Source organism: Heliangelus exortis, chromosome 1, assembly GCF_036169615.1.
Source record: "Heliangelus exortis chromosome 1, bHelExo1.hap1, whole genome shotgun sequence".
Taxonomy (NCBI): Eukaryota; Metazoa; Chordata; class Aves; order Apodiformes; family Trochilidae; genus Heliangelus; species Heliangelus exortis.
Window position 1 is genome coordinate 123,154,155 of NC_092422.1, and position 18,929 is coordinate 123,173,083.

The following is an 18,929-nucleotide window of genomic DNA, read 5'->3' on the forward strand; positions in this document are numbered from 1 at the left end:
AAGCCAGCATGGATTGCTCCAGAATTCTCGTGGTGGTCCGAGGTGGTGCGGGAAGCTGGAGCTGGGTTTGCCCAGCATTGCCATTGGTGTTCCAGCAGTGCTGAGTCCACGCAGCAGAGTGGGGTGAGGCGGCACTATGGGGATGCATGGAAAGGGCTCAGTACCACAGGAGGGGGAAGAGCTTGCCCTGACCTGAGGGAGACTTCGGTGAGAATAAAGTATGCCTCAGGGAGAAAAAGGCTGCCCTTTTAAAACTTTGCTCAATGCCCTGAGCTTCTTGTTCCTCCGAATGTGGATTGCCCATGCATAAATGAGAATGACTTCCCGGGACTCCAGAAGCTTGGTGTCTATAGCCCAGCTTTGCCTTGGGCAGTTTGCTTGTGCGCTGTGCAAGCTTAATCTGAAAACAGGAACCCAAACTAACCAGGTATGGAGTTGCTTGTGAAATTCTTTTTTTATGCCTGCAAAGCACTGTCAGCATATTTCTGTTTTGAACTGATAGCTTTTTCTAATCCCTTATTGTTTTATGACAGCTGAAATTACCTGACTGTATGCCAATACATATGAACTACTAGGTGGTTCTTAATGCCTTGTTTTATGGTCCATCCTCTGCTTTGAAAGAAACTGCCTACTAAATATAATCAGTTTCCTTGTATTTGTGATGACATATGTATGTGGATTTTGAGAAAGGGAAGTGGGCATGGAAGGAAATTCAGAAATTGCATAAAGAAAAATGTTGAGGTTAGGTTTTCATCTTTATATAATACACGCCGCAATAAACATACTGACATTTCCTTCCTTTCCTGTCTGGGTTTATCTGGGCTTGTCTGCACATCACTCTAGTCCAGCTGGTTTATACCGGGCTCCATGTACCCTTTGGGAGAGGGATTTAAAAACAAAACAAAACAAAAACCAAAACAATTCTGATGATACTAAACAACTACAAGCAGGGAAGCTCTTGCTAGAAAGCCCATGACGGCTCATGTGCTGGAAGCACAGGCTTCCTGCTCTCCAAAGTTTTCACTTAGAGGATTAAAATAAGGTGTTGAGTTACTGCAGGCCAGAGACATGGCCTTCATCCTTCCTCCTCACCTCTCCTGCCATGTCTGTCTGACCTCTCCTTCTTCCCCTTGCTCCTGCCTCTCGCGTTTTTGTGAGGTTGGGGATTTGATCCCCATCTTGGTTTCATGTTTTTGGAAGGTTTAATTAACACGCCTGTGCAGCTCTTTGAGCTATTTAAAAACGAAAAAAAGCTTTCCCTAAACTTTCAGGGAAGCAGCTGAGCTTGTGCCCCAGGGGCTCCCAGGCTGTCTCAGCCCTGAGGCAAGGGTCGGGGCAGGACCTGCGCCTCAGGCAGCTGGGTCCCCGCTGTGCTTATCTTACGTTCTCCCTGTTTTAAAGTCGCAGCACTCTTCCAAAAACTGTTTTTTGCTTTCAGGATAGAGGCCGCACCGGTGACGGATGATAAATAAAACAGGGGCAAAAAATAATAAGAAAGAAAATTTCTTGTACCTCCCCGTCGGGGAATCGAACCCCGGTCTCCCGCGTGACAGGCGGGGATACTTACCACTATACTAACGAGGAGCTGTACGAATAACCCTCCCCGAGAGGCCCTCAAATGATTTCCGCCGGCTCACGGCCTGGTGGTGGGCAGACCCTGGATCATCGTGACCAATCACGCTTGGCGGTGTGGCACGCACCACCCCCTCCCGCAATGCCCCACGGGGGTTGTAGTTCTCCACAAGGGCTTCTTTCCCGCTTCCCGCAAAAGGCGGAACTACGCCTCCCAGATGCCACCGCGCGGGCCCCCTCCCCCTGGTCCTCCACTCCCCCTCCTTCCCCCCGCGGTGGGCGGGGCTGCTCCCGAGGTGCCGGGTACCGCGCGGCAGTTCGTGGGCAGCTCGCGAGCAGCTCGGGGGCCATGGCGGCGGCGGCGGACCCGAGCTCCTTCGCCTCGCCCTCGCGCTGCCTCACGCGGCACCTCTACCTGCGCTGCCGCGTGGACTTCGCCGCGCGGGCGCTGCGGGGCACGGCGGCCTTCACCGCGCGCGCCGAGCGCGAGGCGCTGCGTTGCCTGGTAACGGGCGGGGAAGGGGGGGTGGGAACGGGACCCCCGGCGGCGCTGCCCGCAGCCTCCCAGGGGTCCCCGCAGTATCCCCGGGAGAGGGGCGGGGTGGGTGTGGATTGTGAGGGGACCCTCACCCCTCGCCCTTTCCGTCTTCTCTCACCACCTTGGCGTCGCTCCCCCTCAGCTGTCTCCCACGTCCTTCTGCTCCGTTCCTCCCTCTCCTTCCTTCCCTCTCCTTCCTTCCCTCTCCTTCCTTCCCTCTCCTTCCTTCCCTCTCCTTCCTTCCCTCTCCTTCCTTCCCTCTCCTTCCTTCCCTCTCCTTCCTTCCCTCTCCTTCCTTCCCTCTCCTTCTTTCTCTTCGTTTTCCTTCCCTCCTTCCCTCCTTCCCTCCTTCCCTCCTTCCCTCCTTCCCCCCTTCCCCCCTTCCCTTCCCTTCCCTTCCCCCCTTCCCTTCCCTTCCCTTCCCTTCCCTTCCCTTCCCTTCCCTTCCCTCCTTCATTTCCCTTCCTTCACTCCTTCCCTTTCCCTTCCTTCACTCCTTCCCTTTCCCTTCCTTCACTCCTTCCCTTTCCCTTCCTTCACTCCTTCCCTTTCCCTTCCTTCACTCCTTCCCTTTCCCTTCCTTCCCTTTCCCTTCCTTCCCTTTCCCTTCCTTCCCTTTCCCTTCCTTCACTCCTTCCCTTCCTTCACTCCTTCCCTTCCTTCACTCCTTCCCTTCCTTCACTCCTTCCCTTCCTTCACTCCTTCCCTTCCTTCACTCCTTCCCTTCCTTCACTCCTTCCCTTCCTTCACTCCTTCCCTTCCTTCACTCCTTCCCTTCCTTCACTCCTTCCCTTCCTTCACTCCTTCCCTTCCTTCACTCCTTCCCTTCCTTCACTCCTTCCCTTCCTTCACTCCTTCCCTTCCTTCACTCCTTCCCTTCCTTCACTCCTTCCCTTCCTTCACTCCTTCCCTTCCTTCACTCCTTCCCTTCCTTCACTCCTTCCCTTCCTTCACTCCTTCCCTTCCTTCACTCCTTCCCTTCCTTCACTCCTTCCCTTCCTTCACTCCTTCCCTTCCTTCACTCCTTCCCTTCCTTCACTCCTTCCCTTCCTTCACTCCTTCCCTTCCTTCACTCCTTCCCTTCCTTCACTCCTTTCCTTCCCTTCCCCAGGGTGCTGCTCTCCCTGGGGCGGGCAGCTCCGTGTTGCCGCTGGGCATCCCGGGTTTCCCTCTTGTCACGCGGTGTGCAAGGGAAGGAGAGAAATGCGTCTTGGATAGCGAGCAGCCCTTTGCCGAAAAGATGGGAAAAAAACCCAAAACCTTTTCAGCTTTAATTTGTGTTCAAAGGGAAGTTTCGGTTTTGTGGGATTTTTCTGTTAGCTCCATGAAGTCCTTTTGCAAGGGGTGCTTTTTTGCTTTTTTTTAATAAATGCATCTTTTGTAATAGTGAAACCCAGAGCTTTACTCGTGATGCCTTCGGGGATGCTATGTTATTTAAGTAACCTTCTGTTGCATGGCAGTCCTGATTCATAGCAGCCAGTCCCAGGTTGGAAGCCTTGGCAGGGTTTCTTCTGACACTCTTCTTACTTCTTAGAAGTCCTGTGACTGTCTTTTACCTTTGTAGTTTTACATAATGAACTCTTGTTTCCACTTTGATGGTCAGAAGCTAGTTTTCTCCCTCTTTCCCCCTCCCCTGCCATATTAAAATTCTGGTCCCCAGAAGTCAACACAGTTACTCAGTTTTCTGATCTTTATTAGTAAGGATAAATACCTTTTTCTTCAAATAGACATGCCTTTAAGATTTCATGAGTGTTAGAAATTCTGAATAATTAACAACTATGTAATATTTGCTTCATTACAGGTTTTGGATACAAAAGACCTACAGGTATTTAAAGTGACTGTAAATGGACAAGATGCAAAATTTGTTTTTGGAGAAAAGCACAGTTTCAAGGGGACCCCTCTGGAAATCACATTCCCTTTTGAACTGAGAAGGTACACAATTTTGCTTGTTACACTTGGTCTTTTCCAGAATGCACTGTATAAGCTGCTTGTCTCTCCTGTAGGGTTGTTGTGTCAAGCTTGCAAGTGGACTTGGGTATGAGGATGGGTTTTTTATTTGCTATATGATCTTGTACATGGACTTCACATTGGGCTATCATTTGACCACCAAAACTTTCAGAGTCTTAATATCTTTTTTTGGATCTTATATCATGTACAAAATGGCTTTTCAAAGTAAGTAGAAAAGTGATGTGCAGGTTACCACAGTTTTTCCAGTGCTTCTTATAATTAATATTCTTTCAGCTTCAACTACCTGAATTTTATCAGAATTGCTACAGTAAGGCCCATATGGAGTTATAGCCCCTGTTTTCCTTTCTTAAATACTGATAAAAGCTGATTTACAAAGAGCTGATAAAACATTGCTGTAGAACTGTAGGTCACCACTTGGATTAGATAGAAAAACACATTTCCAAATAGTAAATGTCTTTTTGTATTGACAGTGGTGTAAGCCCAAGTTCTTAAAAAAATGAAACTTCTTTTTGGCCTTATCATGGAAAATGAACTAACTAGCTACCTCCTAGGTTGCATGAATTAAAAAGTTGTTGCTAAATTACAATACATTTTTTATCAGTTTGCTTTGTATCTTGGAAACCCATGGTATTGTCATGTGCCAAAGTTGAAAGCTGTCATTCTATGTAGAGGTCCTCTTTTTTTTTGAATAAGATTATATACTATGTTGCTTCTTACTGTTTTCTTTTCAAAACTGGTTACTGCCTCTACAGACTCGTGTCTGGTTTCCAATTTTTTTATTTTTTTTTTCTCTGAATTGGTGCAACGTAGAAACAGACATAATCCAGAAGAGAAAGGAATATCATACTGAGGAAACACTTATGATCTGATATGAAATGGAACAAGTGAAGTACCTGAACAAACAGGCCACAGCAGAAACATAAGCCTTGTTTCTTTTGTTTGACTTTTAAGCTTTTTTTATTATTTTTTTTTTTATTGCTACATTTCCTTGTAAGAAAAAAAGCTACAAATAGGGAGTTACGATTTGTGATCGTAAGAATGCATAAGCTTTTGTGAGGTATATTTCACTATGTGAATATCAATAAAAGTATGATAAGAAAGAGTAGGAGTTATGTTTGGAAGTGTTCAGTAAGCAGCGTGCCTTATGATGATACAAATTATTCTTTCTTCTTGTCAAATATGTACTTTGGAATACCATTTAGAAACCAGATATCTATATCTGGTCAGCTTATCCAGTGGCCAACTTCTGTGATTAGCTGAAGTTTGTTCTGCTTTGTGGTTGGACTGGTAATTCCAGAGAGCTGTACGTGTAACCTGGAACTTGCAGATAACAGAAGCAAGTACTTCTGTGTTCTTTTGGTGCCAGTGATGGGTTTGATACATTTTTTTGGGTATGAATGTTGTCAGGTGTGTTTGTGTGTTCTCTTGTTAGCAAGCTCATACCTGTCTTGCATAGAGCTGATTTTACTTTATGCCAGTTCTGATATTTTGAATAAAATCTGTTGAATAGTTTTAATTTTTCTTGTTAACCCTATTTTTAATAGGATTTTCTAGTAATTACTATTTTCAATGTATTTTTTCTGCTTACAGATCATACTTGCAGAACATACATAAAATCAGATTAATTTTTTTATTTACAAAATACACTAATCCTGTGTTATTAAGGCATGTATGTTCTTAAGCTTTTTAAACATCTTTGTTTGCTTCTTCCAGTGGGTTTTTTTATACTTTTGTGTACTATGTTAGTTGTGACAAAACTAAATGTATGTGGCTAATTCAAATAGTTTAAAGTCCATGTTCTCCTCGAAGAGAGAAGAAAAGTTTCTCATTGGTAAAAACAAAACTAGAATTGTCTTGGGACATTAAAATTTAAACAAACCAGCTTAATTTTACTGTCATAATACAAAGGCAAAAATTTTTATTGTTGCTACTTGTTTATTTTTAATGCTTTTGAGACAGTGCTGCAGGCCTGCTTTCCATAAGTCTTTGTAGAAGAACTTCAGTAGTGATCAGGAGCTGCATCAAAACAGTCTGACCCTGTTCTTTGTTACTCAGGGGACAAGAAGCAATTGTTGAAATCTCTTTTGAAAGCTCTCCAAAGTCTTCAGCTCTTCAGTGGTTTTCTCCAGAGCAAACTTCTGGAAAGGAACACCCATTTCTCTTCAGCCAGTGTCAGGTTGAGTGGATAATAATTTTTTTTTTTAAACTTCTGTTTATATACCACTGTAATTCCTCTTGGTTTCCAGAGACCTGAAGAGGAAGGCAAACAGGCAAAAGTACATGAGCCCATAACTTCTAATTGTATGTGTCAAAGGTCCTAAAATAAATCACTTAGTAAGTCAGAATACTGCTGAGACTAATATGTGTTTGCTGCTAATTCCAGGGCTGCTTTACTCTTTCCAGTATTCTCAGCAAAGAACATGCAGACCTTTGCAAGCAATATATGTGGCTATTGATCTGTCTTGCCTACCATTATTTCTTTTAGAAAATCTTTAACTATGAAAACTGCTACAAGCAGTAGGAAGTAGTGGCTTGTAGATAATGAATTCTGTGTAGGGCCTGTATGGATTACCTATAGAATGTATTAGTTTGATTTATTTCTAGTCCTCTGCATTAGAAAGATTGTTATGTTTTTGCTTTTTTCTATTTTCTTCCCTTCCTCTCCAGGCTACCCACTGCAGAGCCATCTTTCCATGCCAAGACACACCTGCTGTGAAGCTAACATACTATGCAGAGGTAGATGAACCTAAGTCATGTGTGACTAAATAAAGAGAACAACCATAATGGGTGAAAATTTTTTTGTACTTGCTGTCATGTGGCCTAAAATAAAAAGAGAGAATACTGACTTTTAGCTTAATGTAAAACTCCAAACCTGCTTATCTTCCATGTGGTACTTCTTCAGCTTTACCATTTTCTTTTATATATCTCATCTTGTTTGCATTCACATGTGTCTTTATTTCCAAAAGAAAGAAAGCAAAAAAAAGTGGAAAAGAAGTACATTCTTAAATAGGGAAAGCTGACAGTAACACAACAAAGAGTACTGTAAAGTAAAAATACTTGAAAAGACACTCACATATGTATATAAAGCATTAAGTAATATGCTCAGGGACATAGTTGGGAGATCTTTGCATTCCTGGCATAAGTAGTCCAGGTGTTTTAAGGAAGCAAAAATCAAGATGTCCAAAGCGACATTACAGTTCGTAGTCTGAATCATAGTGAAACTTTCAACTTCTGGTAGTCCTTTTGGCTAATTAAATGTTGCCAACCTTTAAGACAGACTTTTCTATATGCCTTGCATTCTACTTCAGGTGGAGGACTTAAAAACAAGCAAGACAAGAGGGCACGGTCTCAAGTTGTGCCAGGGGAGGTTTAGGTTGGACATTAGAAAGAATTTCTTTACTGAGAGGGTGATCAGACATTGGAATGGGCTGCCCAGGGAAGTGGTGGATTCTCCATCCCTGGAGATATTTAAAAAGAGACTGGATGTGGCACTCAGTGCCATGGTCTGGTAACTGCAGCGGTAGTGGATCAAGGGTTGGACTTGATGATCTCTGAGGTCCCTTCCAACCCAGCCAATTCTATGATTCTATGAATCTGGGCTACTCTTTTGGCTGTTGCTGCTTCTGGTATATTCTATAATCTTGTGTGCCAGCTGAGTTCCTCACAGTTGCATAACCACCTTCTTTCAGATATCTGTTCCTAAAGAGCTGGTGGCTCTTATGAGTGCTGCTCGTGATGGAGAGGTGCCTGACCCAGAGGACAGCAGTCAGAAGATTTACCGTTTCAGCCAGAATGTAAGTACTGCAGGCTGGTAAGCAGATGCCTGAGGTCTTATTCCTAACTCATGCAGTTCACAATCACTTCAGACAGGCTTTTGATAGATAGCATTGAGGAATTACAGAATCATTTAGTTTGGAAAAGACTGTTAAGATCATTGAGTCCAACTGTTAACTGAACACTGCCAAGGCTACCACTCAACCAAGTCCCTAATTGTCACATCTTTTAAATGCCTCCAGGGATGGTGATTCAGCTGCTTCCCTGGGCAGCCTGTTTCAATGCCTGGTAATGCTTCAGTGAAGAAATTCTTCCTAACATCCAATTTAAACCTCCCCTCCCCAGACTTTCCTGGTTGTTTTCTCATGTCCTATCACTTGCTACTTGGTAGAAGACACCAACACCCACCTGACTACAACCTCCTTTCAGGTAGATGTAGAGAGTGATAGTCTCCCTTCAGCCTCCTCCAGGTTACAGCATTAGTTTCCTCATCTGCTTCTTATAAGACTTGTGTTCTAGACCCTGCACCAGCTTTGTTGCTCTTATTTGGACACACTCCAGTACCTCAGTGCCCTTGAGGGGCTCAAAACTGAACACAGTATTAAAGGTGTGGTCTCATCACCACTGAGCACAGGAGGACAATCACTTCCCTAGTCCTGCTGGTCATGCTATTTCTTATACAAGCCAGGGTGCTGTTTGCCTTCTTGGCAACATGGTCACAGAGTGAGCTCATATTCAGCCAGCAGTTGATCTACACTTGGTCCTTTTCTGTCTGGCAGCTTTCCAACCACATCCACAAACTTGCAGTGTTGTCTGGGGCTGCTGTGACTCAAATTCAGGACCTGACACTTGGCCTTGTTGAATCTCATACAACTGGCTTCAGCCCATTGATCCAGCCTCTCCTGATCCCTCTGCAGAGAGCTTTTACCCTCACACAGATCAACAATCCCACCAAACTCTGCAGCCTTAATAAGGGTGCACGTGATCACCATGCCCAAATCATTGATTAAGATCTTAAAACAGAGCTGGCCCCAACACTGAGCCCTGGGGAACACCACTTGTGACCAACCACCAACTGGGTTTAGCTTCCTCTACTGCAGCTCAGTCACCTGACTGACAGTGGTTCTTTGCCACTGTAAAAATACAGTGTATTGTAAATTTCTGACTTTGGAATATCCGTGGGTGCTGCTGATGTTTACTTGTCATTTTGGCATTCCCAAAAAACCCTGCTGAGTTTTGAAAATGGTCACTATACTTAAAACAGGCAAAACACTTTGTCTTCACTGACTCTTGAGAAATAATATGCAGACTTGAGTAATACGGGAATGAGTTTTAAAACACAGATCCTACAAATCTTCAGCTTACCAAGATGTTATCAGTGAAGCTGAGCATTGGAATTTTTAACTTGACATTAGGCAAATTGTGACAATAGAGATTTTTTTTTTTTTTTTCCAAGGTGAAAACTTTGGCTTTTATGAAAAGTGTCTCCGGGTAATTAAAGCTTGACATTGTCAGGATGAAGTTTTATTAAGTGGTGCAGTAGTCTGATGATTCCACTTCTCCAGAAGTAGTAATCTCAATTTACCCTCCTGGCTTTTCTTGTTCTCACAGCTTTTTGGGTTACAGTTGCGGTGTTCATGGGGTCTCTTGGTGAGCTTAGTTAATTTTGTTGAACAGGCAGCTAAAAGGAAAAAAATAATGCCTCTAGCATACCATAGGGCAGGAAACTATGGAGGGAATCTACTTCTTTAGTTATATTTATTTTTCTTGGACTGAATCAGTGGTGGTCATAACTCATATTACAAATGCTTTTTTTACTCATGCTCTCCATCAGGTTCCCATACCTTGCTACTTGATTGCTTTAGTGGTTGGAGCTTTAGAAAGTAGGTGAGTGAATCTGCACAAAGTATAAATAATAATAATAATGATAATAAATCTTCGGAGTTCTCTCTTTTTTGTTTCACAGTCACATATCTAGTTATAAAAGGTCCTAAAGATTCAGTGAACCTGGTTGTTTGTATCAGACTCGTATATCTGCATAGGGTTAATCCAGCCCATAATAATGCTTTTACATTAGGACTGCACAGCATTTTAAAAGATGTAAATGTGTTTCCTATTCTTTGTTCTGAGCTGTGAATGTATGTGGCTTGTTTGGTTTCCAAAGTTTTTTCTAGTGTTGATTTTCTATAGCATTATTTCCAGTTCACGTTATCTCAGTGTCATTATTACTTTCAACAGAAAGATTGGCCCAAGGACACTGGTGTGGGCTGAAAAGGAGCTAGTGGATAAATCAGCCTATGAATTTGCTGAGGTGAGTAATTAACAAAAAGTGTTTTGTAAAGTGTTTTGTAACACTAACGGTTGTAAGCTAACTGGGTCTAGAAAAGGAACAGAGTAGTTCAATGTTTCGTTCATCCATAGTCCTCCTTTCTCTACCTCTCACCCCAAAAAATGCTGTTCTTAAGTAGCATTAAGTAGAACTACTACTTAATCAGTACAGACCTGTACTCATTTTGCATGTGGGATATGACAAAGTGAAAGAGAATAAAATGTGGGATCAGTAGCTTATTACTTGTTCAGCTTTTGTAGTCAGAAGTCATGTTAGAAACTAATGTGAATTCTTGTTTCAGGCTGAAGCTATGCTGAAAACAGCAGAAGATTTAGCAGGACCCTATGTATGGGGGCAGTATGATTTGTTGGTCCTACCACCTTCTTTCCCTTATGGTGGTATGGAGAACCCTTGTCTTACTTTTGTAACTCCAACTCTATTGGTAAGTGTAACTGATAAATGTCAGCTTTTCCTTAGGGCTTGCTTATACATCAATCCATAAATTTTATTAGCCTTCCCCCTAGAAAAAAAAAAACTATAAACATTCCTACCTCCTTTGGAGTTAGGAATGGTACATGAAAGTACATTAGGTGGTATATTTTAAGATTTACTTGAACTGATGAACTGACAACTGTTTGGTTTTTTTCAGGCAGGTGATCGATCTCTGTCAAACGTAAGTGCAAAATAAATTCAGTTTTTCAAGTAGAGCACAACTTGATGTTGTTTCTTCCTTTGCGACAGATATCTGAAGACGTGGTCTCTATTTCATGGGGGGAATTAAAGGTTAACACAGTAACTCAAAGTCTTAAGTGAATTTTAGTTCTAAATTGTAGAAAACTGGAGATGTATTTGTTTTGCATAAAAAACAAATGAAAACAACACAGATGCCTGCGTGCATAGAGGAGTGACTGAAGTTAGCTGCTCAGTAGCTGTTCTCCTGTCCTGTCTATAGCAAAGTTTAAAAAAGGGAACTGAACTGATGTCATAGAAATTGTTTGCAGGAGCTTCTTCCTCTGGATACCTGTCTGTGCACTAGAACTAACACCACGTACAGTTTTTCTTTAAACTAAAAATCATCACTGCAATTTGAGTGAATTCTTCTATTTTCCAGAGAGTTGCGTACTCTGGATGCTGGTTTCTCTCAAATGGCTTTCTACTGATGTACTACTAAAAATAAGTTACTATCCCAAGAACACTGATATACCTGACATGGGTAGTTTTTAACTTGCACCTCTCTAGAGGTGACTGTTTTCTTCCCATTTCATATTTTAGAACATCTCAGCACTGCATCAGTTGCTTAGGTGTGAAAGCAGTCCTAGTTTATTACTTGATATGAATCCAGTATTCTGAAATGTGATGTCATTAACAGGTACCTGCACTGTGCTACTAGAGAAATTGGTTTTTGTTGATTTTTGTTGATTATTGTGGACATTCAAAATCACTTCTGGAGAAGGCTCAGTAGGATATTGTTAGTCTTCTAAATAAGATTTATATGGATAAGGTTACAGGGCTGTGAATGCTAACTAGCATTTGGGAGTGTAGTGCAATAAATGAGATCCAAGGAAGATTTTTTTCTGTTGAGATTTGATGTTCATTTTCCAGAGGAGTCGAAACGGTAATTCTGTCATTATTTTCTTTGTTTTAGGTTATTGCTCATGAAATATCTCACAGCTGGACAGGAAACTTGGTAACAAACAAAACATGGGAGCATTTTTGGTAGGTGTGATGTTCAGTGCAATGCAAATGATAATTTGAAGTGCATCTGGAAAGAGACCAAGGAAACAAATTTTGCCACCCTGCCAGTACTGACTTTATTGATTTATTTCCAGGCTGAATGAGGGCCATACTGTGTACCTGGAACGCAGGATTGGTGGCCGGTTGTTTGGTGAGCAGTTCCGGCACTTCCAAGCCCTTGGAGGTTGGAGGGAGTTGCAGAATACGGTAAAGATTTTTAAAGCTGTTATAACTTTATGTTTAAGCATATACGTAAGTAAAACAAAGCTGATTGCATGTGTTTCTCACAAATAAGACTTGTCTACTCAGCTTTCATCCTAGTAGAGGATGAACAACTTTGATTCCAGTGCATAGGACCTCTTTCCAAGGCAACAGCTTAACGTACTCAGATTAGATAAAGCTTCTGGAACTGTTTTAAGATGCTCAGTAAGGCTGAACATCTTTACAGGCTCTCTTGGTTGTTCTGGGCATGGCTAAATTGCAATGTTACCTGTTAGCATACTGGTAAGCAGCTGAAAGCTAGTCAGAATTACCTGCAGGCATGATGACTGGAATTTCCAATGCTTCATGCAAGTAACTGATTTCTTTTCCTGTGTACTGGTTAGTAATTGAGCATATTCCTAATCTGTTACTGTATAGTAGGGTTGGCCATTTTTGTGTTTAGGTAGCATAGTTAAACTTCAGTTTTTGGATTTCCAGCCAGTGATGTTTCCAGCCCTCCTTCAGTTTCATGATGCAGTTTACCTGATTCACTGTGAATATTTCCTCATTGTATTTTATATTTATATATTATTTATATATATATATATTTTATATATTATAGCACCCATTGAAGTCAAGTAGTTTACATACTTTTTTAGTAAAGGGATAAATACTGCTTCTGAGGTGCTCATGATTATTCCACATGTGACAGTAATCAGCTGCCTAGATGTGAGATAGCTGGACAAACAGGGTCATTCATTCTAACATCTTTCTGTTTGATATGTGATCAGACACTGATAAAACAGAATGAGAAAAAAAATTAGGAAATTGTCTTTTGTGCAGGTTCAGAACTTCAGGGAAAAAAATGAGAATGCTTTGAGAGAAGGCCATCTTAATTTTGGGTGGACTATGCTTTTATGAATGGGATTACTAGTGATTTGCAAGATAGTTAGTTTTCCCAGATGACTGTAGTTTCTTGTCTCTTTGTCACAGATAAATACTCTTGGAGATAAAAATCCTCTAACAAACCTCATCCCTAATCTGAGTGAAGTAGATCCTGATGTTGCTTATTCATCTGTTCCATATGAGAAGGGTTTTGCTTTGCTTTTTTACCTTGAACAGCTTCTTGGAGGACCAGGTGGGTGTTAGACTTCATATATTATTGTTTCCTGTTTTTATTTCAAACACTGAAACTGTGTTTTTTAACTGGTAGATATCTTCATTGGCTTCTTGAAGGCTTATATTCAGCAGTTTGCTTATAAGAGCATAGTAACTGAGGACTGGAAGATGTTTTTGTACTCCTACTTCAAGGATAAGGTAGGGTAGGATTTAAGACTAATTGCTTGAAACATTTTTATTATGTGAAAACATGGCAAGCTCAGGAATTATCATCTTTAAGGACCAGTTCTTCATATTCTTCTTTTTTTGTCTGAAGATCTTAACATGATGTAGCCTCACATCTTACATAGAAGAATTTGCATTTTGTGCTTTTTTGTTTTCTAGAAGGGGATTTTGTTTTGAAGTAATCAGTACAGAATGTCCAAGTTAATTGGAGAGATGTTTAAAAAAAATTATTGAAACTGGCTCTCAAGGGGTGTTTTTCTCTAAAAATAACATTTAAAATTTGTGTTGCTCTGTAGGTAGATGTTCTTGATAAAGTTGATTGGAACTCATGGTTTCATGCTCCAGGAATGCCACCAGTGAAGCCTACGTAAGCTGCATTCCTTTATAGTTCACCTTTTTCTTTTCCAAATTGCTCAGAAGCAGTCTGTAAACAGGACAAAAGTCTTCCCACCAACATTTTACTAGAAAATGTCCTAGTATTATGTAGAAATTTATATATATATATATATATATATATATATTTATATATATATATGAGAAAAAATATTAAATATTACTGTCAGTATTCTAAGTTTTTTATTCTGGTAGAAATTAATTTTACTTCAAAAGTTGCAAGGAAAGATTCTTTTTTCTGGCAGTTTGTTACAGTATTTTCAGCTATAAGCTATTATACATGTACTGGCATATATGCTCAGAAGTGTATGCTCAGAGTGTATGGAATGAAGGGATAGTGTCACCTCTGCACAAAGTGCTTCTAACTGAAAGTGAAATACATTCTGTTATGAAAGATCTTTTGTAAATTTTGTTGTAATATTGAGTTGAAGCCTGCAATGAACAGTTGTGGAGTCAATCAAAAATAATTTCTAAGCATTCTTGTTAAAATATTACAGGAGTTTTTTGTGTTTCCTAAGCATGATCCTTTGTTTTTTAATATTTGACAGGTATGATATGACACTGGCAAATGCTTGTGTTGCCTTGAGCCAAAGATGGATTAAAGTGAGTGGTTAAAGGAAGCTGAGGTTTCTCTATCTTGAAAAGCTAGTTTTCTTTGTTGAAAGTGAGCTGTTCTCTTTGGAAATCTGTCATTTGAGGAGAGAGAATATATCAATGGCAATAGTATGGCTGACAGGGATTTTGCATTTTGTAGACTGGTGTTTCATCATAAGGCTGTGGATTTGCTGTGACTTCTGCACATGAGGTGCAGTATGTATTTTAACAAGGCACGTGCACACAGCCAGCCTTTGTACGTAGTGACCAAATTGAGAATACTTAAAAAAACTCTGATATTACTGATTTTTTAAAAACAAATCCCGAGGCATCTCTTAATTTCTGATTATATTGTAAGAGCAGTAATTCCCCCATGTCATACTGGACCAAGTATGCATTTCTCATCAAAACCTGGAATATGCAAATGAAAATAAGTAACTAATACCATACAATTATTTCATAAGCTTAAGCATAAAACTCGTACAACTTATAGGCCATTCTGCATAACTTCCTTTTGTTTACTTTGTGGCTTTTCACTGTACTTGTATGTGATCTTTAACTTTCTTGTTGTATTACTTTTTATAGAAAAAGTACTTTGGTTTTTTCACTTAACTTTTAGAGAAGGACAGTGGAGTTATAAAGATCAGTGTAGAGAAATCTAGTGAAAATTGAAATTAATAATACCACATGTCAGACTGTAGCTTAAGCCCTTCTTCCCCTTCTAGTAACATCCTGCACACATAAAAATTGTTGAAGCCTTTCAGTATTTAAAGGGGTGCTGTAACAAAGATGAGGACAAACTTTTGGCAGGACCTGTTGCAATATGTCAAGAGGTGATGGTTTTAAACTACAAGAGGGTAGATTTAGACTAAATATAAGAAGAAATTTTTTTACAATAAGGGTGGTAAAACACTGCCACAAGTTGCCCAGAGAGGTGGTAGATGCCCCATCCTTGCAAGCATTCAAGGTCAGGTTGGATGGGGCTCTGAGCAACCTGATCTGGTTAAAGAGGTCCCTGCTCCCTGTGGGGGGATTGGAGTAGATGGCCTTTAAAGGTCCCTTCCAGCCCAAATCATTCTATGATAAAACAGTATCTTTATGTGGAATGGCTCAGTAGTAGCTGCTTATGTACACCTGATTGTGCTTTGAAAACACCTATTAAAAACTTAAGTAACCGTTCTCTTTTAGGCAAAAGAGAGTGATTTGGGCTCATTCAGCTCAGCAGACCTGAAGGAAATGTCATCTCATCAGCTGATTGAGTTCCTGGCACTGTTGCTTCTGGAGGTAAATGCACGCCTGGGTTAACTTGATTCTGGTACACAAATCATAGAATCATAGAAAGTAGGCAGAGAAGTCAAAGTGTGTTTTGGAATTAAATTACCCATTTTTTCTAAGTTTGCTAAAATAGTCCTCTCACACCACACATAGTTATTAAAACCTTCTGCTTCCCTGGTTATATCTGGCTCTTCAGCTAACGAGCAGTATATGGACTATTTTAGATTGAAGGGTAAAAATATAATTATAAGGGGCTTGAATTTGTATATGATGTTACAGCAACTAAGCTATAAATAAACCAGTGAAAATACTTTTAAGTGTTTCACAAGTATTGAATGTGTGGATTTGCTATCACGTATTGTTGCCCATTCCCTACTAGAAGGTGAAAGGAACAAATAGAAATACTTTGTATTGATAATACTTTGTATTATCAATACTTTTATATTATATAATACTTTGTATTATCAATCTTCTTGAATTGAAAACCTGTTTGGCTTTGAAGTGTGAGGCTTGAAATGTGCCTCTGGCTTATTCTGACTGCACAATTTCCTTTTTCAGGGTTCTCTTCCAGTGTCACATGTCAAACGAATGCAGCAAGTGTATAACTTCAATGCTATATACAACTCTGAAATAAGATTCAGGTTTGTTCTAGGATGGGCATTTTTTCTAATCTTAACTGCTTTCATTAAACAAGCTGTCCTCCCTCATAAGTGGTCTTGAGGTATCCTGTTGTTTTTCTTTTGGGGTTTTTCTTGTTTATTGTTGCTGTGGGTTTTTTGTAAGTGCATGTGCAAGTGTGCTTACCAGAGTGGTTTTCTGTTACTTATGCATTGGGTAAATATTGTCTTGTAGAAGAACTGGAAGTGAGCAGTGGTTCAGCTGTGCTTTATTTTCATCCAGCAAATGAACCTGATGGCCTGGTAATTTTTATCTTGGGATTTGTATTGGAGAATACAATAGTGAGCCTATCTGTGACTCAGATGTGCTTGAAAAGTCTTTACAAAAATTTTGGCAGCCACAGGTCTTCTGGACTTACCTAATCAGTTCTTCTGCTGATGTGCCAGTGTTTTGGGGTTTTTCCAACACAGTGCGAAGTTTTTTTTATCACCTTCTACTGCTTGCTGTCACAAAGCTTTTGTCTCATAAAAAAAACTAAGATAAAAAGTTATTATCAAAGAATGTTCTGAGCCAAGCAGGAAATGGTTCTAGCTAAATAGCTTGATTCTGTTGCCATCCTGATTTCTTCTGTTTTGTATTTACACATTGCATTTATGCATATCACTTGCTAGAAAAAGGTATTGTTGAAGACATAACTCATCTTTACAAATACCTTGAAGTATTGCATATTTTTCTGCTTTTACAGATTTTGATGCATTTGCAATAGTGACAGTTATTCTTCCTTAATAAACAGTATATAGTTTTTACTTCTTGTAGTAAGATCAATTTCTTCTTATTTTTAAAACAAAATAAGCATATGCCAATTGCTGGGAACATTTTGTTTGGGGTTTTTATTGTGGGTTGTTTGTTTTATTGTTATAATCACTTGGTCAGGTGTGACTACCTCTCATTCTGAGTGATGCAACTGGTCCCTACTGTAATATAAAAGAAATACATAGGTATAGAAAATAATCAGACCATTCTGGAGAAACTTTGGAAAAAAAATTCTGTTTATATATAAAAGACCACCTTTGTAATGTGCTAGTCAGGCATTAAATAGTTTGTATTGAGCTTAGCTAGAATCTCATTACCATGAGGACAGAGCACTGTCAAGAGTGTTGATGGGAACAGAATTGCAAGATGAATAGCCACAGCAAATTAAAATAAAAATGAAATTTTTTCTTTTTCTTTTTCAGGTGGCTGCTCCTCTGCATCAAGTCTAAATGGGAGGAAGCTATTCCTCTGGCTCTAAAAATGGCAACAGATCAGGGCAGGATGAAGTTCACTCGACCCTTGTTCAGGTAAAAGTAGTCTCCAAATTGCAGGAGCTCATGCTGTTGGCATTTTTAGCATAATGGAATGTTTAATACTTGTATTTGTACATGTATTTATATTATGCTTCCAAATATTATGACAGAATTTTCTGTATACTGTGAACAAGCTTGTTTTCAGAATGGCTTTCCAGTTGCTGACTTTTTGTAGTAGGAGAAAGTTTAGTCTTACAGTATGCACCTTAATGCAAGGCTTTCAAGGGAAAAGTAAAACCTTAAGAAAATCCTCATCATCATGTTTTCATAGATTTTTGTAATGGTGTTGTTATTTTCTGTTCTACAGAGAGCTTTACAATTTTGATAAGTCTCGAGATCTGGCTGTGAAGACATTTCTGGAGCATAGAGCCTCTATGCATCCTACCACTTCAATGCTTGTGGCCAAAGACTTGAAACTGGATCAGTGACAGATTTACTGATTTCTTTGAAATCTTCTGAAAGAAGACACTGATTCCACAAACTGCTGATATGCCTGCTTGATTATGCCCTAAAATGCTCTGCTGCTTTGGTACTCACTTTGCTTAAAATGAAATCAGGTTCAGTAATTTCTGTTTTGCACCTGCAAGTAAAAGAACAAAATTGGTAAATCTCTGGAATGAGGAGCATGGTTTTTCACAAGCAATTGGTAGAACATGAACAGAAACTGTTCTGAGATACATAGTAATTTGTCAGGTGTGAAATTCAAAACCATGGAAATTGAACTGGTGGATGGTATGGCTCTTTGTGCACAGCTTTCTTTTTTTGTACTAATGTAGCTGAAGCATCAAGTATCTGAAGACTAAAAAAATAAATCTTTTCACTGGCTACTTGTCTATGTATTTTTCTGTACAAAAGGTTTTGAAACAACAGTTTTGTTTATTTACTTTTCTTTGTTGTGGGAAACATTTTTATTGTAGGTCCAAGAGGATTATGAAGACCTAAATGGGTCACAGCATTCTTGTGTTGGGGCAGAATTTTCATCTAGTCCTATTTGTCATGGCCTTGTTAGTCAATTTCTCATGTGAATCACAGTATGGGAGATTTACTTTGTTATTCCTACTGAATCCTGTGTGGTGCTCTAACAGTTATCTTAAATACTTCAAATACTTCCTACATCTTTCACTTATTTTTTTGTTGTTTGGCCTGGATTTTTTTTCTTGTTTGTTCATTCATTTGTTTTTTGTGAAAATGTGGGGTTTTTACCATATTTCAGATTTAGTATTTTGCTATGCTTTTAGTAACT

General features: G+C 39.9%; 1 protein-coding gene and 1 non-coding gene across 2 annotated transcripts; one reads left to right on the forward strand and one right to left on the reverse strand.

The window, feature by feature from the left end:
- Window positions 1–1,512: 1,512 nt before the first annotated feature.
- Window positions 1,513–1,584, reverse strand: TRNAD-GUC (transfer RNA aspartic acid (anticodon GUC)). Its single transcript has one exon. It is a non-coding gene; the product is annotated as a tRNA-Asp (tRNA).
- A 115-nt stretch (window positions 1,585–1,699) lies between these two features.
- LTA4H (leukotriene A4 hydrolase) lies at window positions 1,700–18,511 on the forward strand. The gene is made up of 19 exons (XM_071764528.1): window positions 1,700–2,077; window positions 3,912–4,042; window positions 6,134–6,254; window positions 6,746–6,814; window positions 7,768–7,872; window positions 9,687–9,739; window positions 10,091–10,163; window positions 10,483–10,623; window positions 10,831–10,854; window positions 11,827–11,897; window positions 12,011–12,122; window positions 13,110–13,254; window positions 13,330–13,433; window positions 13,757–13,827; window positions 14,402–14,456; window positions 15,636–15,731; window positions 16,281–16,363; window positions 17,576–17,680; window positions 17,994–18,511. The coding sequence occupies exons 1-19, from the start codon at window positions 1,715–1,717 to the stop codon at window positions 18,112–18,114; spliced, it is 2,043 nt and encodes a 680-aa protein (XP_071620629.1). The 5' UTR covers window positions 1,700–1,714; the 3' UTR covers window positions 18,115–18,511.
- Window positions 18,512–18,929: the final 418 nt, after the last annotated feature.

Bases quoted from the DNA above. Each gene is read 5' to 3' on its own strand.
- LTA4H (XM_071764528.1), top strand. From the start codon at position 1,715: ATGCCCCACGGGGGTTGTAGTTCTCCACAAGGGCTTCTTTCCCGCTTC. The intron at 2,078-3,911 runs GTAACGGGCGGG...GCTTCATTACAG, and splicing joins GCGAGGCGCTGCGTTGCCTG to GTTTTGGATACAAAAGACCT. The intron at 4,043-6,133 runs GTACACAATTTT...TTTGTTACTCAG, and splicing joins TTCCCTTTTGAACTGAGAAG to GGGACAAGAAGCAATTGTTG.